Genomic DNA, 27239 nt, shown 5'->3' with positions numbered 1-27239 from the left:
GCGTACAGCTTGATGTCATCCATGTAGAGCAGGTGACTGATTATTACCCCACTTCTGAAATGGTATCCATTGCCAGTCTTCTTGATGATCTGACTGAGGGGATTTCAGCCTACGCAGAACAGCAGTGGTGACAGTGCATCCCCTTGGTATATGGCGCATTTAATGTTGACTTGGGCAATCGGCTTTGAGTTGGCCTCTAGGGTCGTCTTCCACATTCCCATGAAGTCTTTCATGAAGGCTGTTAGTGTTCTGTTGATCTTGTATAGTTCCAGACATTCTGATATCCATGTGTGTGGCATTGAGACGTAGGCTTTCTTGGAGTCAATCCAGGCGGTGCACAGGTTGGTTGTCCTGCTCTTGCAGTCTCAGGTCTCTGTCGACCAGTAGCTGGTGCTTGGCTCCTCTGGTGTTACCGCCAATTCCTTTCTGTGCCTTGCTCACGAATTGGCTCATATGCCTTGTTATCTTAGCTGCTTTGATGCCTGACAGGAGCTTCGATGTTGTGCAGGTTATCTGTCTGTAGTTGGATGGGACCGCGCCCTTCTGGATGTGTCCCATCCCTTAGCACCTGGGCCATCCATGCTGCTAGGTGTTCATGGAGTGCAGTTAGCTTCTTCAGCCAGTAGGTATGGATCATATCAGGGCCTGGTGCTGTCCAGCTCTTCATCTTTGACACTTTTTCCTGGATGTCTGCCATTGAGGGGGTTACTGATTCCTGTTCAGGGAGAGTTCTGTGGCCAACTCTTAGGTAGTGATGGCCTCATGAAGCCTCATAAAGCATTTTGTTTATTTTCTGAGCCCACTAGATGGCGCTCTTGGTTTAAAGAGAGAGGCTCAAAGAATGGCAATTCAGTGTATTTTAAACCTTTTGTTGAACAAAAAGCGCCATCTAGTGGGCTCAGAAAATAAACGAAATGCTTCATAAGGCTTCATTCGGCCATCACTACTCTTAGGTCCACTAGCCATTGGGCATCTGTGTTGTGTGATGCTTCCCTGTCCCATGTGCCCTTCCAGTATTTTTCCATCTCAGCTCTTGGTGGGTCTAACCTGCTGTTATTTCCCTGCCATGGAGAGAACACCTTGGCTGGTTCAGTAGAGGACAGAGTTGGGTATAACGCATTACAAAGTAACGAGTGCAGTAATGAGTAACCTAACGCATTAGTTTGCTGATTGAATAATCAGATACTTGAGTACATTTTCAAACAAGCCATCAGTTACTTTCGTTACTTTTAGAATGCTGGTCCTTCAGCTTCAAAACAGTAACGACTGTCTTTTGGTTTTAATAACAGAGATAACGTTAAACCTATCAGTCCGAAAGAAGCCACGAAACTTGTGGCTTGCTACGGGGAGAAGAAATGCTGCCACTGTCTATGGTGGAGTCTAAAAAAAGGTGGAGGAGGACTTGCTGACAGACAGGTCAGACTCAGCACTTGCATTATGCCTGGTACACACTACACGACTTTTCTGCCCGTTCTGAAAGTCACTATGTCACATTACACCATTATGGAGTCATAATATCGTGCCGTGACTTGGCCGAAAGACATGACACACTACACCATGGTACTCACTAATTATCCCCAGTCTTCTTTCACAACATGTGTGATGTCACCAGGTTATTCTTGTCCTATTTTTATTACTTTTACTATCATCTGAGTCACTGTGTCTGTTCATGTCCCAGCCGAAATATTGTTGTAGTCACCTAAAAGCGTCAGCAGATGGCAGGAGCTACATTTGAAGCACCGTACATAAACATTCAAGCTACCGTATCCGCCACAACAAGTTCATACAAATGTTTCAGAATAAAAGTCTATTTAGAAAATGGAGGGATTCTCTAGCCAAGGTTATAAGGGGCTTTTAATTTCAAAGAAATTCAGGAAGTGTTGAGTTTGAAATGATGACGCGACATGTTAACTTTATAAAGACAACGGGAGCGGATAAAAAGTAAATATATAAAAACACAGAGGGATTAATAAATAACGGACCATCTATAATGTAGTCTGTTTCAAATGAAGCTGGTAGCCTCAGTTGTGGTGAGTAAAAGCCACTATTTGTTAATGTTATTACTTTATGTCCGACCGTGAGGATGTACCATTGTTTGCTAGCTTGATGCTAATGACAGTAACGTTAACTCAGCGGGTTGACAAAGTGCCTCTGCTGTTTCACACCATCATTTCCCCCTTTTACTCTGTGTGGTAACATCCCTAGAGGAAATATTAAAAACGCTGGGGTGTTGTTGTCATACAGTTGTCTATGGCAGCAGATCGTTGTGTGTTTCTACTGGTCAAAGTGACGGCTGTGATAGGAGAATTGGATCTCAGTGAAGGGCAAGTGGTCCATAACTTTAATTTTGGAGACAAAAAATGTAGGCTAAGCGTCCTGTGGTCCACTGCCCAATAGGAAATGTAGAATACTCAAAAGTACTTTAAAAGTGCTTGAGTTACTTTTCTCAAGGACTAACGTGGGAAGTACTTTAAAAGTACTTGAGTTTACTCAGGGAGTAACGCAGTAAAGTAACTGGTTACTTTTTAGTTTTTTAATCCACAAAACTCGTTTGGGGTATCGGAGGATAACAGCTAGCCGGAATAACAGCTACACTTTAAGTGCATGGAACCCACATTTTGAAAATGTAATAAAACTCTCCTAATGCATTTCAAAAACGTCAGAGCGGCTCATCCGTTGTAATCCAAGTGCCCTGAAGCTGCGGCGTGCAAAATTGACTTGATAAGACGTAATTTACTCCACTTTTATAGCATCATTTCTCACTGTGGTCAGTTAGCCTGCCCTGCGGGCTGCTGTGTTTACATGGCAACTCGTGCAAGACTAGCTGATGGCTAGTGGTGCTAGTTCTCGAGTCTCCATGCACTTCAAGTGTAGCTGTTATTCCAGCTAGCTGTTATCCTCCGATACCCTGCGCAGGTTTTGTGGATTAAAAAACTACACTGGACTTCTTGTCGGCATGAGGGTCAGTAAGTACTGTCTGTATTTTCATTCTAAAGTGGCCAATTCCTTTAAGTATTTCATTGATCTCTTGTTGTGATATTATTTGGCAGTTGCAGATGTTGAAACACTCTGCTGCCAGATGTTTCTTAGTTAGTCTTGATTGTGGGTTTCAAAGTATCCATGGGTCCCACATAATTTATATAGTCAGGTCCGTAATTATTTGGACAATGATACAGTTGTCATCATTTTGGCTCTGTACACCACCACAATGGGTTTTAAATGAAATAATGAATACCTGCTTAAAGTGCAGACTCTCAGCTTTCATTTAAGGCTTTTTTCAAAAATGTAGTATGAACCGTGTAGGAATTACAGCCATTTCTTCACACAGTCCCCCAACTTTAAGGGCTCATAAGTATTTGGACAAACTAAAATAATCATCAATTAAACAGTCAGTTTTAATACTTGGTTGCAAAATCCTTTACAGTCAATGACTGCCTGAAGTGTTGGACCCATAGACATCATCAGATGCTGGGCTTCTTCCCTGGTGATGCTCTGCCAGCCCTTTACTGCAGCCGTCTGCACTTCCTGCTTGTGTTTTGGGTGTTTTGCCCTCAGTTTTGGCTTCAGCAAGAGAAACGCATGCTCAGTTGGATTCAGGTCAGATGATATGACTTGGCCGTTGCAGAACATTCCACTTCTTTGCCTTAAAAATGTCTTTGGTTGCTTTTGCAGTATGCTTCAGGTCATTGTCCAACTGCACTGTGAAGCATCATCCAATGAGTTTTGAAGCATTTGGTTGAATCTGAGCAGATAATGGTGCCCTAAACACTTCAGCTTTCATCCTGCTGCTCTTGTAAGCAAGACAAGACTTCACTAGAATAAATACAGAGGGTTTATCACAAGATGCAAACCATTGGTTAGCCTTAAAAATGGAAGGCCAGATTAGAGTTTGTCAAAAACCATCTAAAAAGCCTGTACAGTTGTGGAACAGCATACTATGGACAGATAAAACAAAGATCAACTACCAGAATGATGGGAAGACAAGAGAAGGAAGAAAGGAAGGAACTGCTCATGATCCAAAGCACACCACCTCATCAGTGAAGCATGGTGGAGGTACTGTTATGTCATGGCCATGTATGGCTGCCAGTGGAACTGGTTCTCTTGTATTTATTGATGATGTGACTGCTGACAAGAGCAGCAGGATGAAAGCTGAAGTGTCTGGGGCTACATTATCTGCTCAGATTCAACCAAATGCTTCAAAACTCATTGGACGATGCTTCACAGTGCAGTTGGACAATGACCTGAAGCATACTGCAAAAGCAACCAAAGACATTTTTAAGGCAAAGAAGTGGAATGTTCTGCAATGGCCAAGTCATATCATCTGACCTGAATCCAACTGAGCATGTGTTTCTCTTGCTGAAGCCAAAACTGAGGGCAAAACACCCAAATCACAAGCAGGAAGTGCAGACGGCTACAGTAAAGGGCTGGCAGAACATCACCAGGGAAGAAGCCCAGCATCTGATGATGCCTATGTGTCCAACACTTCAGGCAGTCATTGACTGTAAAGGATTTGCAACCAAGTATTAAAACTGACTGTTTAATTAATGATTATGTTAGTTTGTCCAAATACTTATGAGCCCTTAAAGTCAGGGGACTGTGTGAAGAAATGGTTGTCATTCCTACACGGTTCATACTACATTTTTGAAAAAAGCCTTAAATGAAAGCTGAGAGTCTGCACTTTAAGCAGGTATTCATTGTTTCATTTAAAACCCATTGTGGTGGTGTACAGAGCCAAAATGACGACAACTGTATCATTGTCCAAATAATTATGGACCTGACTGTATATCCCCTCTCTCTGTCATTGCTTGTATAATAGCATTCCATCAATTCCATGTCCTCTGCCCTTGTCCATGTATGCCTTGTTCCAGTAACCCATTTCTCTTCAGATTGCCCTGGTTCCCTAGCAGCTGACGCGGACCTTGTTGACCCAGGCATCATCCGAGCCAGTACAACTCTTTCAGGATTGTAATTGCTCATGCCTGTGGTAGGCAGGTATAGCATTAGGAGTCTTGCCATATATCTATATCTATATCTATATATATATATGTATCAATCAATCAATCAATCAATTTTATTTATAAAGCCCAATATCACAAATCACAGTTTGCCTCACAGGGCTTTACAGCATACGACATCCCTCTGTTCTTATGACCCTCGCAGTGGATAAGGAAAAACTCCCCAAAAAAAACCCTTTAACGGGGAGAAAAACGGTAGAAACCTCAGGAAGAGCAACTGAGGAGGGATCCCTCTTCCAGGACGGACAGATGTGCAATAGATGTCGTACAGAACAGATCAGCATAATAAATTAACAGTAATCCGCATGACACAATGAGACAGAGAGAGAGACAGAGAGAGAGAGATGCAGGTAATGACAGTAGCTTACAACAACATTATTGAAAGTAATAATATTATAGTTATAGTTCTGGCTACTGTGGTACAATATGTTGAAAGTATGTATTAATATCTATATATACATATTTATATATAGTGATAATAATAATAATCCGATGACATAAAACATGTTGTGAAAGATGACCAGCAATGATTGGTTGTGGACTAACGTGTAGTTTGTCATGTCTGTCGGCCAAGTCACTACAAGATTTTATGACTCCACAATTGCCTTATCTAACATAGTCTGTTGAAGCAAACAAAAATGTCATGTATTCTGAACCCAGCATTAGATCTGTACTGCGATGCTACCTCAGTTAGCTATGCTGTAAGCTCAGCAGGCTTGGTTACTCCATGAAGGCCCATCTGCTCTGTGAGTTGAGCTGTCTTAGAAACACATTGATTAGTGAGGTTCACTAAAAGAGACATGAGCTAAAATAATGTTACATAATTTGTATTGTGCCTTCAGACTTTTGCACTGTGTTTATTGTTACACACCAAATCATTAAGACCAATTCCTTGTATGTGCAACTCTACTTGGTGCATAGTTATTGTGTGGTAGCGCAAGAAGTGAGAGAAACGTGGACAAGCTCAGAGCAGACAGCTGGTGGTGATTGGAACAGAAAATTCTGAAAATGTCTTCCTAGTGCTTCCTGACTACTACACCAAACCCCCTAACCAAAGTGGAGATGAAACTCTGAACAAAATGACTGTAGTTCGTTTGATGTTTACCTTAGGCAAGATGACACTACACTACACTACAATCAAATTTTCCCCAGCAGGGTTCAGGCATCTTACAACAAGCTACTTTGTGATGTCACCAGTAGGGTTGTTTATTATGAGTGCTGGGTACAACACTGTACTTCAGACTCATTTAACTAGTTATTAAATTAATAGGCGTTGATACAGTGGAATTTGGGAGTTTTGATGAGATACAAAGAACCAGGACAAAGTTTAAAACCAACTGTATTTGCTTTTTGAGCTAAGGAGACCAAATGTTAGTTAGACCTTCACTATTGGATCAGATTAAATTTTTAAAATGGGTTGTTCAAAGGGAAAAAAGGGACTCTAAAATCATATTAGATCATGTAATTTAGACTTGGTTATGATCTGGATCAAATTCTCAGTAGGTGTTGTTCCAAACTTTTAGTAGGATCAAGATACCTTTAATGCAAAAAATAGGGATGATTCTGATTCCGACAGAGGGCTGGATTCAGGGTGGATTTCAGGAACAAAATGTAATAAAACTTTTAAATTAGTCAAAAAATACAAATTTATTTATATTTTGTACATGATTTGTTGAACGGTTAGTGTGATAAAGAAGATAAAGTAGACTTTAGGCTATCTATTAAATACTCTTTGTTTGATATTGACAACTTTTTGGGGGGTTATTTTATGTATGTGGATAAAATCCTTTTTTTTTCCCTACAGTCTGGAAGATCTCTGAATCCTTCTCTTTGGCAGAACCTAATAATTGCATTGTGTTTGTTGACAGACTGCCTACATTGTGATATGTAGTCCTATTTAAAGGTCTGGTTATCCAGATTTGGTAATCTTTAAAAGTTTGTTGCTGGATCAGGGTGATTCAGACCAGTGTTGCTTGAAAAACCAGCAGAGAAATAAGGTGGATTAGCTGAACAGCAAAACATGGGGATTCCAAATCTTGATGATTCTGAGCCAGATTACATTGTTTAAACAATTGAGCCCAGATGATTACAGGTTACAGTATGACAGGAGGAAAAGTGTATGTCTGTAAATACTACAGTAAATGTATAACAATCATAGTAACTTGACAAACAATGTCCAGCTGACTGCCACTAGTCAGAGTTCCTGATATACCTATTACATGTTATTTAGCCAAGGACAACAAAGAAACTAAAAAAACATTGACTGTGTGTGTGTGTGTGTGTGTGTGTTTGTGTGCCTCTGTGTCAGCTAGTATTGCCCTGCTGAAGTGCCTGTGAGCAAGAACCCTGACATCTCAAGATGTGATTCACTGAAGCCTCTTACTGTAACTATCATTATCAGTCATACCACATGTCACAGGTCAACTGAGGTTAAGCATGAGGTGCTGCTGAACTGTAACTTGGCGCGTTGCTGCAGTCTGGCATGTCTCCCATTCATTACACTGCCCCTGTCAGTGGGTTCAATGGTGCGCCGTGCTCCCTGTCAGTCTCAGAGCCCCTGGCTCTCTAAAGACAAGCTATTGTATCCTCCCCGAAATAAACAAAGTCTCCTCTCATCTGACCGCCACATCACAGAGAGGCCTTTATGCTGTGGCAGAGAGGTGCAGCACAGTGAGGACAATAGTCAAAAGACAGAAGAGAAAACGACCCAGAGAGACACAAGCCTAGGATGATATGACCCGGGGTGTCATAGAGGTATACAGTGAATGTAGGGAGGAAACCTGTGACAGATTTGTTGATTTGAATGCCAGAATATAGTGGAAAGGCAGCAAAGCTCCCTATTAAAATTCTAAATGTTCCTGAAAAAAGCAGGCAAAGGCGAAAGCAGTCTTCCTGTTTAGTGAGGAAAGGTGTTTGTAATGATCTCTAACTCTACTGATCTTTTTCTTTGCAGAGTTTTCAATAGATTGGAGATGCTTAGGCACCTGATATCTCCTCTCTACTAAAAAATCATTTAGGGGTACAGCTAGGAATTCTGAGCATCCTGAACGAGGGAAGCTCTCCCCCATCAACAGCTAGGAGGCAATGCAGCTGTGTTTATCAGTTGTCCTTCACAAGGGTCTATGGCAACTCATGATGTTACTAGAAAAGTGCACTCAGTAGAGTGCAGATCTCTGCCAGATGGCCACCCAGGCTGATCACGGCTGCTCGAGACTTTTTTTTTTGTGATTCCAGCAGACACACATCCCAGAGGTGTCCCAGAAGCTAATAAAAATAGAGGCTCATCTATTTTTGATGGAGCTGCAGAGTGTTGCACAGAGCAGATCAAGTTTTTCAGGGTTTTTTTTTTCAGGTTTTTTTTTTTTTTTTTTTTGGACAACTAAAACACAGCAGGAATTTAATCCATGTCATTCATGACAAGACTTTCAACGATATTAACTTTTTTTGTAGGCTACAGCACAACAAGGTAGGCAATAACAATAAACAAAATTAAAACAGACTTAAAAAAAGGAAATAATTTAACACCACAGCCAGCTTACTTATTGATGGTAGAAGCAAAAATATCAAGGAAAAATGACCAAAGTCTACAACATCTGGCAGGCAAAACATTCAGTTTCTGACATGCTCCCAGTGTGGTATGACGGCATGTGGTGGATGGAACAAGACTGGGTTGCAGGCTAGCTGCGGAGACTTGAGCTTACTGGATATGTCCCCCCCAGCTCCCTTACAGTCAAGATGATGGTGAAGATAACAAAAATGGGGACTAAATCATCTCACAAAATGCCTAAATGTAGTGGATCATAGCTTATCAGGTATGGAATCAATCTGCAGATTCTCTGGTTCAAAATGAGACTAAACATTTCTTGTCAGTTTTTAAACCATGATGAAGGCCAAAACGTGGCCTGCAACATAAGGTAAGGGTTGTCCGTTACCTGCCAAGCCAATGTCTGGAAAGCTTACAGCTCCTACCAGCCAGTTAAGAAGAGCGAGGAGTCAGCAGTCAGTGATGGTATAAACCAGTCAATATAACAGGCTTTTCCAACTGATTAGTCCAGTAGTTTGTGAGATTAGCTGCAGACAGACTGATACACACACACATACAGAGAAACACACACACACACACACACACACACACACGAGTTAACGCGTTATCCCCCCTCCAGGCTGACTAACACGTGTAAGCAAGTGGGCAATAAGCTGGAAAGATCGTCTGTTCCACTGGGACTGTTTCTGAATTGTAAATTAAAAACAGAAAGTTTTGAGAAGCTGAAACTAATGCAAAAAATTATATTTTCAAAGTAAAGCCATTATTTATTTCAAAAACCTATACCTTTAGTCAGTTCTTGACCTGGGGATATCCTGGCTAATAACTGACATATACCAGTCAGTGATAATCCAAAATAGCTCATAGTTTCTGCTTATTTGACTTAAGAATGAGGAGTAGAATTTCACGTAAATGTGGTCTATTGACCATGAATTTCAAAAAAAGAAGAGTAAATCTTGTGCTAATCTTGTGTCCTTGGACCACCACTGTAACCAGTTGGTGAAGAACTGCTTTTATCACCTGCGGAATATCGCAAAACTGAGGTCCATGATTTCAAGAACTGAAATGGAGATGATTATTCATGCCTTTATTTCATCTTGCATTGATTATTGTAATGCACTTTTTATGTATTTTAACAAAAAGGCTGTAAATCGCCTTCAGACTGTGCAAAATGCAGCAGCAAGGCTTTTAACTGGGTCTAAGAAAAGGGATCATATCACCTCGATTCTATATTCCCTACATTGGCTACCAGTTAATTTTAGATTCCATTTTAAGATCTTGGTACTTACTTTTAGAGCACTCCATGATCAAGCCCCCTTGTACATCACTGAGCTACTGAGACCCTACTCTCCCTCACGTTCACTAAGGTCATCAGATCAGAAACTCCTGATGGTCCCCCGCACCCATTTCAAAACACGAGGAGATTGCTCTTTCCAGGCCAGTGCTCCACGCCTTTGGAATGCACTACCCCTGACTCTGCGTAGCATAGAGTCCACTTAAAACTTATCTTTTTAGACAGGCTTTTTACTGATGTTGATGTTTTGGGGCCTATGTGACTTTATCTGTTTTCTGTGCCGTTGCATGTTTTCTGTGTTGTCTCTGCCTGTATTTTATTGCTTTTTATTATTATTATTTTATCTGTGAAAAGTGCTATAGAAATAAAATTTACTTACTTACTTACTTAATGAGTTGGAATGGAGTTGGTTTAGAAGGTGTAACAGACCTGAGTGATTATTTATAGATAGATACACAAACACGCACACACACACGCAAGCATGCACTCACGCATGCATGCACGTATGCACACACACACGCACGCACACACACACACACACACACACACACACACACAAACAACCAAACAACCAAACACATAATTCCCTCCAGGCTGCACATACTGTAATAATTTAAATACAATTAAATAATCAGCACATGATATAAGATATATAACAGTTTTGTGCATTATCTAGTAAGTTATTACATTATGAGAAAATTACTTAAGACACTACTGGTAGGAATCATCAAGTGGCCAGTGCTGCTTGGATCAGCTAACATAAAAAATAACTGGCATTATCATGTATGGAACAATTATTTTTGCATTCTAATAATTACCCAGTTTAATAAATTCAGCATCACCTCTTTAAAGACTAATTTGTCCAGTTCACTCGATATCTTGTTCTGAATTTTGTCACACACCCGAGAGATTACATCAGATTTGGAACTGATTGATGAAAATATCCTTTGGACCAAACAAATTATCAGTGATGGCCTCGTGAAGCCTCATGAAGCATTTTCTTTATTTTCTGAGCCCACTAGATGGCACTCTTGGTTTAAAGAGAGAGGCTCAAAGAATGGCAATTCAGTGTGTTTTAAACCTTTTGTTGAACAAAAAGCACCATCTAGTGGGCTCAGAAAAAAAGAAAATGCTTCATGAGGCTTCATCTGGCCATCACTACAAATTATTATTATTCTATGCTCTGAATTTATTACATCATTCAACTTTTTTTGCATAGTTTATAGTTTGCAAAGTTTATTTATTTATAAATAAACAATTTTCTCATAATGCAATGACTAATTAAATTATGCAGAAAACTGTTATTACATTATGCACTTATGGTTTCCTTACATTATGTGCTTATTACCACATCATGAGCTTTTATCACCTTTAAATTATTACACTATTCCAAACAGAAAAGATTTCAATCTACACAAGCTGAGTAGCAGCTCACTAAACAAGGCCCATGTCAGGCACTGGGGAACCAGGGCAACCTGATGAGAAATGGGCTACTGGATCAATACATAGATGGACCAGAGTAGAGAATATGGAACTTTTGGAATGCTACTATACAAGTTATCCCAATGAGAGGGGCTACATGCAAAAGATGTGGAATGTATGGATATTTTGAAACCCAACATCTAGGCTGACAAAGAAATAACTAGCCCAGTGTTCCAACATCGACCTATGACTCAGTGCCACCCACATGGATACTGAAATGCTTGGAAATGTACAACATCAATAGGACACTAAGAACCTTCATCAAGAACTCAGTGAGGCTGTGGAAAACGACTCTGGACGCCAATTCAAAGCTATCTGCACAGGTTACCATCAAGTGCGGCATATACCAAGGTGATGCACTGTCCCCACTGCTGTTCTGCATAGGCCTGAACAGTAGTGGCTACAGGTGCCGGTTACGGAGTGGAGCAACCATCAGTCACCTCCTCTACATGGATGACATCAAGCTGTATGCCAGGAATGAGCTGACTCACTGATCCAACTCACCAGGATAATTACTTCAGAATGTCATTTGGACTGGAAAAGTGTTGTCGAATGTTGTCAAAGAGAGAGAAGATGATCAAAACTGAGAGGGTTGAACTAAAAGAAGGCAACACTGCAGATGTTGAAGACAGCTACAAATACCTTGGGGTCCCACAGGGAAATGGGAATCATAAGGAGGTCACAAGGAAGCCAATACCTAGCCAAATACCTACAAAGGGTAAGGCAGGTCCTGAAAAGTCAGCTGAATGGAAAGGTCAGAGCCATGAACACCTACACCCTGCCAGTCATTAGATACCTCACTGGTATAATAAGCTGGCCAAAAGAGGAGATAGAGGCCACTGATATCAAGACAAGGAAGCTCCTCACAATGCATGGAGGATTTCATCCCAAGTCCAGCACCCTGAGCCACTGTCCAAGACGAAACAACAAAGTTCCGGAAATACACCAGGAAAATGCCCCCCAAAGATGAGCTGCTATGTGAATACCTCAGGCAGCAGAAACCAGAGAATGCAGAAAAAGAGGCATCATAGAAGGACAAGCCCCTGCATGGCATGTACCACAGACAGATTGAAGAAGTGGGCAACATCGAGAAATCCTAGCAGTGGCTAGAAAAGGCTGGACTGAAAGACAGCACAAAAGCACTAATCATGGCAGCACAAGACCAGGCACTTAGTACAAGATCAATAGAAGCAGGGGTCTACCACACCAGACAGGACCCCAGGTGCAGGCTTTGCAAAGATGCTCCTGAGACAGTTCAGCATACAATAGCAGGATGTAAGATGTAGGCAGGAACAGCTTACATGGAATGTCATAAACAAGTGGCTGGCATAATGTACTGGAACATCTGCACTGAGTATGGGCTGGAAGTCCCAAGGTCAGAATGGAAGAAATGGGTGACAGTGACTGAGCTAAGATCCTGTGGGACTTCAGATCCAGACTGACAAACTGTTGATGGCTAACCAATCGGACATAGTGTTGATTGACAAACAACAGAAGAAGGCATAGGTGATAGATGTAGCAATCCAAGCAATAGAAAATATATTTCAAAATAATTTAAGACACATGGCTTTGTGATGATTGGTGCAATAATTGTGGAGTTAGGTATACTGATGTGTTAAGCCATGCCCCCTTTACAGCTCATTGGCCAGTATCTTCAAAAGGCAATGATATATCAATAAGCTTTTGTGAAATGTTTTACAAACATGGTCCAGTAATGATTTACAGACAATTTGGTAGCAATGAGCACTGTACTTTAGGAAGATGTCAAAAATGTTTTCCAAAAATTCAAAATGTTATGGTGACACCACCTATCGTTTTTTTTTTTTTTGTTGTTGTTGTTGTTGTTGTTTTTTTTTACATTTGTTGCACCCTCTAGGGCTCAATTTGAATGAATGTTCAGGGTATGTCCCAGATATGTCTATGGACATCTTGTGCAAGTTTCATGATGATTGGCCCAACAGTTATGGAGTTAAGGGGGCTCTTACACCGATGGGGACCTCGTCGCCTCCAGTCATTGTAATGCAGGGAGGGCAGCAGAGGAGAAGCAGTTCTGAATGAGACGGTTGAGGTATGAGGTGGTTGTAACCTGTGTGCATGTGCACAGATTTAGGTCTGCAGCACTGAACTCATCTTGTTGAACTTGCAGTTGCCACCTGGCTTTAGCCAATCAAATAGCAGGGATCGCAGAAACAGAGAGGGGACAAGATGGAGGAGCTGATAATGTTGGTGTCCGAATACCCAGAGTTATGGTGTTAAGAACTTACGTATATGGACAAACTTATATGAAGAAAAATTGGGCCTGCGATAGCATTTCCACCATATCAGGTGACTGGTAAATTGTCCAAATATGTAGGAATCTTTGGTAATTTAAATGATTAACATCAGAGTGATAGGTGTCCCCGAACGCGCAGAAGGAGCTCGCCCCACCGCATTCATGGAGACATTCCTTCTTGAGGTTTTCGGGAAGGAAAGTTTCACCAGACCCCCGGTCATAGACAGAGCCCACCGCTCGCTAGCACCGCCACCGAAGCAGAACCAACCCCCGCGGCCGCTGATTGTCCGGATGCACCACTTCTAGACAAAGGAACATATTCTACGTCTGTCAAGGGAGAAGGGCCAACTATCCTTCAGAGGAACGAGGGTCCATTTCTACCCGGATTTTAGCGCTGAACTAGCCAAGAAGAGGGCCGCTTTCATCCCTGTCAAAACCAAGCTACGCGAGGCCGGTATCGAGTTCGCCCTGCTGCACCCAGCCCGTCTCCGGGTTGTTCATGACGGAATGAAGCACTTCTTTGACTCGCCCCAGGAGGCTACTACTTTCTTACAACAGACTGTGCCACAACCACCGGGTGAATGAAAATATGAAACTGGGACTGCCCCGCTGTTTTTCCGGTACTGTGAGTAGGCCACTGGCTACCAAGCTATTGGGAGTGTTTTAGGGTAACGTTAACGTTATGAGCTATTAGCTAATTTAGCTGACGCCTTAGCTGTGTGTACCATGTTATTATACGCTCCCACGTCACTCTCTTTTTTGACTTTGTTGCACTTGTTTTGTTATGAAGAGCTATTATTAAGAGTTATTATTTTCTGAAACGGGAAGTTACCCAGTTGCATTTGTTTACCATGGTGATAGTCGGCCCCACCGGCTAATTTGGTAACGTTAATTATAGCAGGCCACAGTGCTAATCACTTAATGTACCATATATGTGGCAGCCATTAGCTTGGCCGACTTTACTAACTACCATAATGTATCCCGCTCCCAGTGTATTTGCTCCTAGGTGTGGGTTGGACACTGATGCCACGCTCTATTTTATTTATCTATTTTATTTTTATCTATTTTATTTTACTTTTTTATTCCCTCCAGTTAAGATTTCCTTGTTTGTAACCGATTTATTAAGAGGCCGCTTGGCATCACTGGACGATGTGCGCAGTAATTTTTCTTTCTATGTTCCTGTTTGGTTTAACAAATTCATGGCCATGCCTCTCCTTTGGCTGATCAGTTACAAGTATACAATTGTGCAATTGTTGACAACTAATGTTTGCTATACTTCAGCATACTGTTTTCACCAGCTTTAATGGGTCACACCATTTGATATATACCAGCATACTGTTTTCACCAGCTTTAATGGGTCACACCATTTGATATACACCAGCATACTGTTCTCACCAGCTTTAATCGGCAATACTAGGTGATAAATTATCACCCCTTTTATATAGGAATGTTTATGTTTATTTTAATTTGATTCTTACCATTCCTTTTTAACTAATGCTACAGTTACCTTTATGTCCTACTGGACTTCTAGCGCCTTTTCTTTACATTATACATACGGCGCTTACTTGATGTTTTTCATTGCACTAAGTACTATAGATAATTCGGAGCAGAAGAGTTAGGTCACGTTTGACTAGTGACAGTTTTAGTTATAGGTAGACTAAGAGACAAACGGTTTGTGTTAAAGTTAGGCATCTCATCGGGGCGATGTTTTGGGTGGGTGGGTCACAAAGGACACTGGGTGGGGGCATTTATGTGCTATTTTGTTATTATTATTATTATTATTATTTTTCCTTTTTTTCCCCTCTTCTCTTTTCTCATCCCTTCTTTCTTTCTCTTCACTCCCCCCCCCCTTATCCCTCTGCTCTCACGAGCCCTTCACTATACCCCAATTCTACATCCAAATTGGCCACTACGAACTTAGTCTCATCATGTACTCTTCTTACCGCTACACTTTTGCCTTTAAATGAACGTCACACCCAGTGAAAAACGGTAAAAGTTATTTCTTGGAATGTCAGGGGGTTGAATCATCCTGTTAAAGGAATAAAGTTCTCTCACATCTCTCACTTTTGAAGGTTGGAATAGCTTTCCTCCAAGAGACCCATCTCTGCAATTCTGATGCCCCTCGGATTCTACGCAGCTGGGTTGGTCAGGTATATCATTCGCAATTTAATGCCAAGAGCCGTGGATCGGCCATTTTAATACACAAAAATGTCCCATTTGTGGTTAGCAAGGTTGAGTCAGATAGTAGAGGCCGCTTTGTTATTGTGTCGGGCAAGCTTTACAGCAAGCCAGTCACTCTGGTGAATCTCTACGCACCTAACTGGGATGACAGTCACTTCTTTACTAAACTATTCTCTTTGATCCCAGATATAGACACCCATGCATTAATACTCGGCGGGGACTTCAATTGCACTCTTCAACCAAGTCTTGATAGGTCATCATCCAAAGTAATACCTCCATCCAAATCAGCGTCCACTATACAAACACTGTGTGATCAATATGGTCTCTCTGACCCCTGGAGATTTCTGTTCCCCTCAGCCAAAGCCTTTTCTTTTTTCTCCCCGGTTCACCACTCTTTTAGCCGCATCGACTTTTTTCTACTAGATAATAACCTACTCTCTCTAATTAAAAATTGCTCCTATGATAGTATTGTCATATCAGATCACACCCCAGTCTCGTTTGAATTGATTATACCACACCAACCTCCATCATTTTCGCCCTGGAGACTCAACCCGCTTTTACTTGCTAATGACAAATTCTCACAGTTTTTGACTTCCGAAATTAAGACCTTCTTGGAGTTCAGTGACTCCGCAGAAATCTCCAGATCAACCTTATGGGAGGCCCTCAAGGCCTACATTCGAGGCCAGATTATTTCTTATACGTCTAGTATCAGAAAACAGGAGGCCGCTAAACTTAAGGAGCTATCGCAGGCTATTCTCAGACTAGACGAATGATATGCTCAATCACCTGACCCTCATTTGTATAAGGAAAGGCTGCGCCTTCAGGCCGATTATGATTTATTATCAACTTCAAAAGAGGAATGATTGCTGTTGAAGTCTCGACACAAATTTTATGAGCACGGAGATAAAGCTAGCAAGCTTTTAGCTTCACAAGCTCGCCAATTCAACTCATCTCGAGTGATACCTCAAATTAAGTCTCCTATTGGCGCTATGTTAACCAACCATAAAGATATAAATGACTGTTTTTCTGCATTTTACACATCCTTATATTCCTCGGAATGTTCAAATGATTCTTCCCTAATCGACTCTTTTTTCGACAACATAAATTTACCAGCGATCGACAAACAACTAAACTCTAAGCTCGAGCACCCTCTTATATCATCCGAAATCACTGGAGCTATTGCGGCTATGCAGAGTGGAAAATCTCCGGGTCTGGATGGATTCTCAGCCGAATTTTTTAAAAAGTTTTCCACGTTACTATCACCACTACTTCTTGCCATGTTCACTGAGTCTTTTGACCGCGGAACATCTTCCCACTACTTTAACCCAGGCCTCGATTTCCTTATTAGCGAAGAAATGTAAAGATCCAACCCTCTGTGAATCGTATAGGCCTATCTCCCTCCTTAATGTCGATTTAAAAATCCTTGCCAAGACCCTTGCTCTCCGACTAGAGACAGTGCTGCCTTCAGTAATCTCTTCCGACCAGACTGGCTTTATTCAGAAGCGTAACTCTTTTCATAATTTGCAACGACTTTTTAATGTTATTTATACACCTTCCCGGTCTGGAGCTCAAGAAATGATCGTACGGGGTACGAGACAGGGCTGCCCGCTCTCCCCCCTTTTATTTGTAATAGCCATTGAGCCACTAGCTATATCCCTACGTCACTGCCCACACTTCAGTGGTATCACTCGGAATGACACAGAGCATAAGGTTTCATTATATGCGGATGATTTACTTCTGTACATCTCTAATCTCACTTTGTCTGTTCCGCATATCCTCGCTATTCTGCAGAATTTCGGTAAATTCTCAGGTTACAAACTCAATTTCTCCAAAAGCGAATATTTCATTGTCAACCCATCCGCCCACCCTGTGAACTCCTCTATCCCATTTAAAGAAACGCAAAACGGGTTTAAACATTTAGGAATAATGGTCACACGCTCTCTTAATGCACTTCTGAAACATAACTTTGGCCAGCTACTGGACCGATGTAAGGAAGATTTGACAAGGTGGTCCACTCTTTCCTTATCTCTGGCAGGCAGGATTAATTTAATTAAGATGATTGTCCTTCCCCGCTTTCTCTATTTATTTTTGAACATTCCCATATTTATTAAGAAATCTTTTTTCAATAGCCTGGACAAATTAATTCTATCTTTTGTGTGGGGTAATAAGGGTCATCGCATCAGAAAAGCCTTCCTACAGAGACCAAAAAAATTAGGATGAATGGCCCTCCCTAACTTCCTTCACTACTACTGGGCAAGCAATATACAAAAGATACTTTTCTGGACTGACCAATCGGAAGCCAATCAGGCTCCCATCTGGGTGCAGGAAGAAAAATCCTGTAGTCAGTTCTCTCTCAGCTCTATAGTTTGCTCACCTCTCCCCATGTGTGTGTGGAAGCCACCACCTCTAATCCCATTGTTTCTCATACATTGAGAATCTGGTCTCAATTTAAGAAGCATTTCGGCCTACAGGAAGCGTCGATCCTATCTCCGGTCACCTCTAACATTGCCTTCACCCCATCTAATACTGACACAGCATTTCTACTGTGGCACAGAAATGGAATCAAATGCATAAAGGACTTATTCTCTAACAATGCTTTCCTTTCTTTTGAACAACTTAGACAAAGGTTTTATCTCCCCAGAACTCACTTCTTTCTGTATTTGCAGATAAGGCACTTTACACAGAAAAAATTCTGCTCCTTTCCACATTTACCCCCGGCGTCTCCAATTGAACAACTTCTGGATTTGAACCCCACTACCAGAGGCCTAATCTCTAACGTCTACACGATGATTAGCTCTATAAACCCCCAAATGCTGAAGCACCTAAGACGAGCTTGGGAGCAGGACCTAGATTTGCGTTTCTCAGAGGTTGTATGGGATGGAATGATCAATCAAGTACATTCCTCTTCTCCCTGTGCTAGGCACGGGCTTATTCAATTCAAGGTCCTGCACTGGCTCCATATTACTAATTCCAAGTTGGCCAGGATTTTTCCAAATGTTGACCCTGCTTGTAATAGTTGCAAACACTCCTCATGCACCCTGGCTCATATGTTCTGGCTCTGTCCAGTTATGAAAACATTTTGGAAGGAAATTTTTAAGTCCTTTAGTGAGATCTCCGGTCTTTCCATTGACCCAAACCCATTCATGGCTATATTTGGCACAAGACCGGATGGCATTGCCATTGTAACAACATGCATGATTTCATTGCATTTACGACTTTACTAGCGAGGCGGCTAATCCTTCTTAAATGGAAGCATGCGTCCCCCCCCACACACAGTAGATGGGTGAAAGAGGTACTGCTACACATTAAACTAGAAAAGATAAAATTCACTCTGAGAGGCTCTTTGAAAAGGTTTCACAAAAAATGGTCCCCCTTTTTGGTTTATTACGATAGACTACAAGTGTCAAATTGGGATGAGTAATGATCTGAGCTGAGTTGAAGGCTGTCCCCTCTCTCTCTCTCTTTTTCTCTTTTTCACTGATCTTTCCTCTCTTCCCCCTCCTCTTTCTGTCCCCCCTTTTTTTTTTTAATTTTATTTTATTTTATTATTATTTTTAAAATTTTTATCTTTAATTTATTTATGCACTTTTATTTATTTATTTTTTTTAATTTACTTTTTCTTTCTAATAATTTGCAAATGCTATCATGGTCTTGGAGTTGTTGTTTTGTTATTATTATTATTATTATTATTATTTTTTAATTATTAATTAGTTTATCTATTTACTTTTTGGACCAGAATATCTGTCACTGCATTGATCTGTGTGATTAGGACTCTTGTTGACTCCTGGGCAAGGGCTGATGGAACTCAACCAATATTCTGATGGTTTCTGTGTATTGTGGGTCCTGTCCCAACCTTCTGGGGCTGCGGCCTCCCTTCTCAGAATGTCTTGGACTGTTATACCGGCTCTTGACCATGTCAGGCCACAACTTGTGCCTTTAATTTTATTTTTATTTTTTCCTTGATTATTTACCTGTATTGTAACTATGTTTTTGTTACTTAATACCTTTTGTTTGTTTGTTTGTTTTTTTAATATATATATGTATATACTTATATCTATGTATTACTTTGCACAGTGATGCAATGTGGGGTGGGTTGGAAGTGGGTTGGGGTTTATAAATGGCACATCTAATAGGGTAGAATTGATGTATTCTACTACTGTCTGCTGCCCAAAATTTCAATAAAAAGATTAATAAAAAAAAAAAAGTTCTGCCCTCAAGCTTTGAAAAAGACAACTGTACTGAGTGAATAAAAAAAAGATAAATCACATTTTCCTCAGAGTTTGTTTTCCACACCTACAAACAGGATGTTATGAGCTAACATGTGCTGACTTTTTATTCTTTGCACAACAAAAAAAAAAAAAAAAATCAAAATTCATACATGTTATTCCTATGGTCTAAGAGAGTCAAAAACAATCAGTAAACATGAACAATTCTCTCATTAATCCAAAAACTAAAATGCTACAACTCAAATTTGCATTTTTGTCAAGTATGAAGTTTGGAGCTGCTCAAAAGACAATAAATGGCAACAGATGTTGTCGATTAAACCGAGAGCTTGTTGCTTGTTGAGATGTTCAGAGTATATGGCTACATTTTCTGTTTCATAGCTGAGAACACTACAACAGAATAAAGCTCATTTGGGTAAATAAAGAACACATTCCTTGGGTCCACAAAATCAGTCTCCATTGTCTATGGAGCAGCTCCAGACTTAATACTTGATGAGATCACACATCACTTGTTGGGGGCATTATGAGAGACAGAATAAATCAAGGCAGCAAAGGCTGAGATAGGAATGTTTTCACAGGCTGAGTGGTACTGTCCATAACGGATAACTTCAGTAAATGCATGACTTTAGCATCCATTTAATCAGTGCCTTACTTCGAGCAGCTGATCGACTTTGGTTTGCAACCATAATATTCTTCAAGCGATTCAAGAAGGCTTTGCAGCGGTAGATGACCAGATTCATGGTGCAGGCATCTGAAAGAACAAAGACAACACCAGACAACTGGGGTTATTCACATATGAACTAAATAATTTCCACAATACCATAAACCTCAAGAATCACTTGACACCACCTCCTGTGAGTTTGGATTGGCAGTTCACAAACTCTGTGTGTCTGGGGGGAACGTAGCTCTTCCGCCGGGCCTGGAGGGTTTTGGATGCAGAGCCTGGTGAGGAGTCACTGGGACCAGGTTCTGCCTCACGTTGAGCGCTCTGACTGGCTCTCCCCCGGCGGCCAGCCTTGCCCAGACTCCCTGCTTTCCCTTCCCAGTAGGTCTGGCAGGCATGGTACAGGATCTGGACAAAGATACACTTGTCTGCTGATGAGCTGGCTACCCACTGGTCCACAGCATTGTCAAAGACCAGGTCAAACTCTGGGCTGTCCTGGAAGAGCGTGACACAGTCAAGAGGACAAAACTGGCAAGCAACTTAACATGTGTAACTTATTATAACGGATATGTTAATGGCCACTACTGGTAAGAACAACATGTGAATGCTGCTGACCTTGTTGGGGTTGATGCCATTGACCTGTCGGAGCTGCTCTACCGTCCACTGGGACCTCCTGGTGAAGGAGGAGGAGCCACCAAACAGCTTCACTTTTGTAATAAGGAGCTGATGTGGCCTTTTGTTGGTCACTAGGTAAACAGATTGTATACAAAATACAATATTCCCATTAAAAGCCTTCAGTAATACTTTATAATGGAACAGGTTTACAAAATAGCTGCTCAAAAGACACTAGAAATGCCACACTGAGAAATGGTAAATGGACTGCACTTGTATGGTGTCTTTGTAGTCAACCATGCAAAGTGCTTTTTACGCTACATGTCACATTCACCCATTCACACACTCATAGGCGAGGCTACCATACATGGTGCCACCTGCTACTCAGTAACCATTTACACACACTCACACACCCACGGGGCAGCCATCTGGAGCAATTTGGGGCTCAGTAGCTTGCTCAAGGATACTTTGACATGAAGACTGGAGGAGCTGGGGATCAAAATGCCTATCTTCCATTTACTGGACGACTTGCTCTACCTCTGAGCCACAGTTGCCCTGATCTTGAGTTTAAGTTTTGTGGCCTTGACTGGTTAATCATTTCTGGCAGTAACAGACTATTAATAGTTAATGGTTGTACAGTTAGATTTGGTAATAAAGGCTCTGCTTTTTGAGGTAGCTAAAGGACTCTAGGGAGCAGCATAGTCTGCTGAATCAGTGACATCTTTTAAATCACTTCTTAAAACTTATCTGTTCAAAAAAGCCTTTTATTAATTTTAGCACACTGCTTATTTCATATATGTCTCATTGGATTATTTTTTATTGTTTTTATCTTGTGTTGTCAGCGGTTTTGTATTTAGTTTTTTATAACTCAAATAGTTCGATTTGCTGTACCTCATTGCAATCTATAGGTCAATTTGATGCCAACTTTGCTTATCTGCTTCAGTGATGGTATTTTATCTTCATTTTATTTTTTTGTTCTTTGTATTTCCTTAAAATTGCCTAATTTTATTTGCTTGTACTCTGCATTGCTTTAAATCTGGGATCAACCATGTAAAGCACTTTGTAACTTTATAAATAAAGTTTATGTTTATTTTTATTATTATGTTTATTATTATTATTATTATTGTTATCATGAATATCAGACATTTAGCTATCCAATTATACCAAACACTTAAGGAAGAGGTTGGGGGTGGTGGAGAGAGATGCAGCATATGAGTGAGTGTTTAGGACATGAGGGAGTAACCCTTTGCCACAGGATCGTCAGACCTATACTGCAAGGACTGAATCATCAGCCATAGAGCTAACCACTCTATTACTTCCACTTTAACCCTTTCCTTTGGGGTCCTGACAACAAAAATGACAACATCACCTTCACCAAATGTGTTTGAGACAAAGGGAAGGGTTATCACATCAATACTTTCCTACGTATTGATGTAACGAGGTGGGAAAAGCATAAGCAAATATATATACAGTGGGGGAAATAAGCATTTAACGTGTCAACATTTTTGTCATTCAAGATATTTCCAATGAAGCTGTTCACATGAAATTAACACCAGACTTTTATATTAACTCAATAAAACCATACATATAAAGAAATCACAACATTACAATCCATAAAAAAGTTATGTGCAATAAAGTGGAATAACGCAGGAAAAGGTATTAAACACACCAACTGAAATGTATTTAATAATTGGAGGAGAAGCTTTTGTTTGCAATGCCAGCTTTTAAGATGTATAAAGAAATCAATCTGTCACAGTGTTCAAATGGGATTTTGGTCTACTCTTCTTCTTAATCGTACTATTTACAGAAAAAGTTTGAAACCGCAAACACAAGAGTCATACCAGCTCGGATGTTTCCCAGGTCAACAAGGTCCGCATTAAGTGCCGAGGAACCAGGGCAACCTGATGAGAAATGGGCTAGACAAAAGCCCTTTTTAAATAGAAATTGTGCAAATTTGCAGGAAAGCCCAATCAGTCGTCGTTCAGCATTGGCAGTATAAAAACAAAATCGGAGAGTGCAGCAAAATGCTGCCTGCCCACTTTTGTTCATACAGAATGTGCCTTTTTCGGGGTAATGGGGGAGAGCAATGAGCAAGTAACAAAAAGTGTAGCTCAGCGTGTGACGTAAACAGTGACGTACTCTGAAGGAAGCAGCAGCTGGTCAGTCCTACAGCGATTCTCATAAGTTGGCCCGTCCGTCACCGTTCCCGTTATTTGACGGTTAATGGCCTCTTCGTTTGCGAGGGCAAGGAGGGCACGCAATTCCTTGTCTCCCCAGTTGCTCATCTTTACAGTGTCTTTCAGGTTTGGGTTTCCCTCTTGCTACTAGCTGCTCATTCCTGCTAAAAGCTATTTCCTTTTAGTCCACTACCAGTGGATCGCATGTGCAGCGTCATCAACAGCTCCTCCCACAAGTCTTCAACAGCCCCTCTAATGGCGGAAGGGCGCCTTGTTCTTTTTAAACCAAAAAGGTTCCGCCAATATGTCTACCCTACGAGGCGGAAAATTGGGCACCTCGGATCAACTTGCCAATCCAGCTTTTTGTGTCTAAACGCTTGCAGCTTGCCAGCAAAACGGCCCAACATTCGCCGAAAATCTGGCAGTGTAAAAGGAGCAATAGATGGACTAGGGCAGAGAATATGCACCTGTTATAATGCTTTTATACAAGTAACCCCAGCTAGAGGGCAGATGACAAATGTGTATTTGCAGAAAAGTTTGATGTTTGTCTTGTCCGACCAGACTATATTCTCCCAGTAATCCAAAGGCTTTTCCAAATGATGTGTAACAAACTTAAAACAAGCTTTTGGGCAACAGCACAACATGTCATGTGACCATGAAAATACCACACCCACAGTGTAGTTTGGAGGATGAAGCATCATGGTATGGGGCTGTTTCTCCTCTTATGGTACCAGCAGAATGCAAAATATTTTTGAGAAGATGAATGGGGCCATAAACCAGGAATTTCTTGAGAAGAATTTGTTGCCATCCACCAGGACGGTGAAGATAAGTCACAGGTGGATCTTCAGCAGGAAAAAGATCCAAAACAGACTGTGAAGAAGAGTCTCAACTGGTTAAAGAGGAAGAAAATAAAGGTATTGGAATGACCCAGTTGATCACCAGACTGAAACCTGATAGAACATTTGTGGAAGAAGCTGAAGATCAAGATTCACCAGCTGCCCCTTAGAATTCTCTAGATGTAAAGACTGTCTGTGTGGAACAATGGACCAAACTCCCATATGAACACTGTGACACACTGATTTCTTCATACAGGAAGCATCTTACGCATACTTATGTACCATACATATGTATATGTATACATATATATTTATATATCTATATATATCTATATAGATAGATAGATAGATAGATAGATCACCCTCTCAGGGTGGTATCTGCATTATACTCAAGCTCGGGTCCTCTACCAGAGGTCTGGGAGTTTGAGGGTTCTGTGCTGTATCTTAGCTGTTCCTAGGACTGCACACTTCTGGACTGAGGCTCCATATGTTGTTTCTGGAATCTGCTGGAGCCACTCTCCCAGTCTGGGGGTCACTGCCGCGAGTGCTCCTTCTACCACAGGGACCACGTCAACTCTGACCTTCCACATCGGTTCCAGCTGTTCTTTCAACCCTTGATACTTCTCCACCTTTTCGTGTTCCTTCTTTCTGATGTTGCTGTCAGCTAGTATCACCACATCTACCACCTCTGGTGTTTGTCAACCACCACTATGTCCGGTTGGTTAGCCAGCAGCTGTTTTTCAGTCTGGAAACTGAAGTCCCACAGGATCTTAGCCCTGTAATTCTCAACCACCTTCGGTGGTGTGTCCCATCAAGGTTTGGGTACTTCGAGTCCATCCTGGGTACAGATGTTTGTGTACACTATCCCAGCCACTTGGTTGGGCCTCTCCATGTATGCTGATCCTGATTGCATCTTACACCCTGCCACTATTTCCTGGACCATCTAAGGGACATCTTTGTCTTGTCCCTCCATTTTGTTTGCTCTTCCTCCTCCTTTAAAGTTAAAGTCACACACCTGAGTGTGAAATTTGTTCTCCGCATTTGACCAATACCCTGAGGGAGCGGTGAGCAGCAGCGGTGCTGCGCTCAGGAGTCATGTGCTGAGTGCCAAGAAGGGAGGCAATGGGTCCCATTTTTATAGTCTTTGGTATGACCCGGGGATCGAACTCATGACCTCCCATTCTCAGGGCGGACACTCTAGCGCTAGACCACTGAGCTTGCCCTCCTCTGGTTTCTGTTGTCTGATGAACTCACTTAGCAGCTCATCCTTTGGGGCCATCTTCTTGATGTACTCCTGGATTTTGGATGTTTCATCCTGGATAGTGGCTCTGATGCTCACTAGTCCTCAACCTCCCTCTTTCCGCTTAGTGTATAGCCTCGGGATGCTGGATGTGGGGTGGAACCCTCCATGCATGGGTGAGGAGCTTTCTTGTCTCAATATCTGTGGCTTCTATCTTCTCCTTTGGCCAGCTTATGATCCCAGCTGGGTATCTGATGACTGGCAGTGCATACATGTTGATGGGTTGGACCTTGTTCTGACCATTCAGCTGACTTCTCAGGACTTGCCTTGCTCTCTGGAGGAACTGTCCTGGATATTTCCTATATTGCCCTCCGGTAGGTCAACTTCTCAGTTCTGATCATTTTGCTTCTCTTTGATACCATCCAGCCACACTTGTGTAATCCAAATGACATCCCTATATCCTTGCTGTAGATCCTGGTGGTGTGGATCAGTGAGTCGAATTCTTGCTCATTCTTGGCATACAGCTTGATGTCATCCATGTAGAGCAGGTGACTGATTATTACCCCACTTCTGAAATGGTATCCATTGCCAGTCTTCTTGATGATCTGACTGAGGGGATTTAGGCCTATGCAAAACAGCAGTGGTGACAGTGCATCCCCTTGGTATATAGTGCATTTGATGTTGACTTGGGCAATCGGCTTTGAGTTGGCCTCTAGGGTCGTCTTCCACATTCCCATGGAGTTCTTAATGAAGGCTGTTAGTGTTCTGTTGATCTTGTATAGTTCCAGACATTCCAGTATCCATGTGTGTGGCATTGAGTCATAGCCTTTCTTGGAGTCAATCCAGGTGGTGCACAGGTTGGTCCTCCTGCTCTTGCAGTCTCGGGCGATTGCTCTGTCGACCAGTAGCTGGTGCTTTGCTCCTCTGGTGTTACTGCCAATTCCTTTCTGTGCCTCGCTCATGTATTGGCCCATATGCTGAGTTATCATAGCCGCTTTGATGCCTGACAGGCGCTTCCATGTTGTGGAGAGACAGGTTATCGGTCTGTAGTTGGATGGATTGGTTCCGTTCTGGGGGTCTTTCTTGATCACAACTGTCCTGCCCTGGGTCAACCATTCTGGGTGGCTCCCATCCCTTAGCAGCTGGTACATCTGTGCTGCTAGGCATTCACTGAGTGCAGTTAGCTTCTTCAGCCAGTATGTATGGATCATATCAGGGCCTGGTGCTGTCCTGGTGCTGTAATATTGAATGATGTTGGGAAAATGCTGGATAAATGGGTTAACTATTTTTCTTCTCTTTAGTTTTCTTTTTTGTTAAATACACTACACACATGGTTGGGCACAAATTTTAAATAAGAGGTGAGGATCCTGTAGTGCATTTGGTTTTACACAGATGAAGATTTACAATGCATCCTAACAAGTCTTACTAACTCAGTATTACATTCTTTTATTTGTTGTAGATGTTAGAACTATAATGGGTTTTTTTGGCTTCCGATGGATAAGATGGTTTTCACAGAGTCAGTGGAATTCGTATAGTATATTTTCTGTAGGTCTTTATCTTCCATGTCCACTGACAGCTCGGCTGCTGCATCTCTGCCAACCCTGTAGTCTCCTAAACAATGAATGCTGTAATGCACTATTCAACAATGCATCTGCTGGGAGCCACACTAACTATTAAACCAACACAAAAACAGGTTTAG

The 27239-nt window shown here is 41.6% G+C and overlaps 1 protein-coding gene across 2 annotated transcripts in view; it reads right to left on the bottom strand.

Moving 5' to 3' along the window:
* stxbp6l (syntaxin binding protein 6 (amisyn), like) overlaps positions 1-27239 on the bottom strand; it is a 36058-nt gene that overhangs the window by 4849 nt on the left and 3970 nt on the right. For both annotated transcript variants that reach the window (XM_033614898.2, XM_033614906.2), the window contains exons 3-5: positions 21291-21421; positions 20861-21170; positions 20664-20762 (exon numbers count right to left, since the gene is read on the bottom strand). In XM_033614898.2, the coding sequence (XP_033470789.1) occupies positions 20664-20762; positions 20861-21170; positions 21291-21421 (540 nt within the window). The remainder of the gene's footprint in view (positions 1-20663; positions 20763-20860; positions 21171-21290; positions 21422-27239) is intronic.

Source organism: Epinephelus lanceolatus, chromosome 13 (genome assembly GCF_041903045.1).
Source record: "Epinephelus lanceolatus isolate andai-2023 chromosome 13, ASM4190304v1, whole genome shotgun sequence".
Lineage (NCBI taxonomy): Eukaryota > Metazoa > Chordata > Actinopteri > Perciformes > Serranidae > Epinephelus > Epinephelus lanceolatus.
Note: the sequence above shows the minus strand (reverse complement) of the source record. Positions and strands in the feature narration are given on the sequence as shown.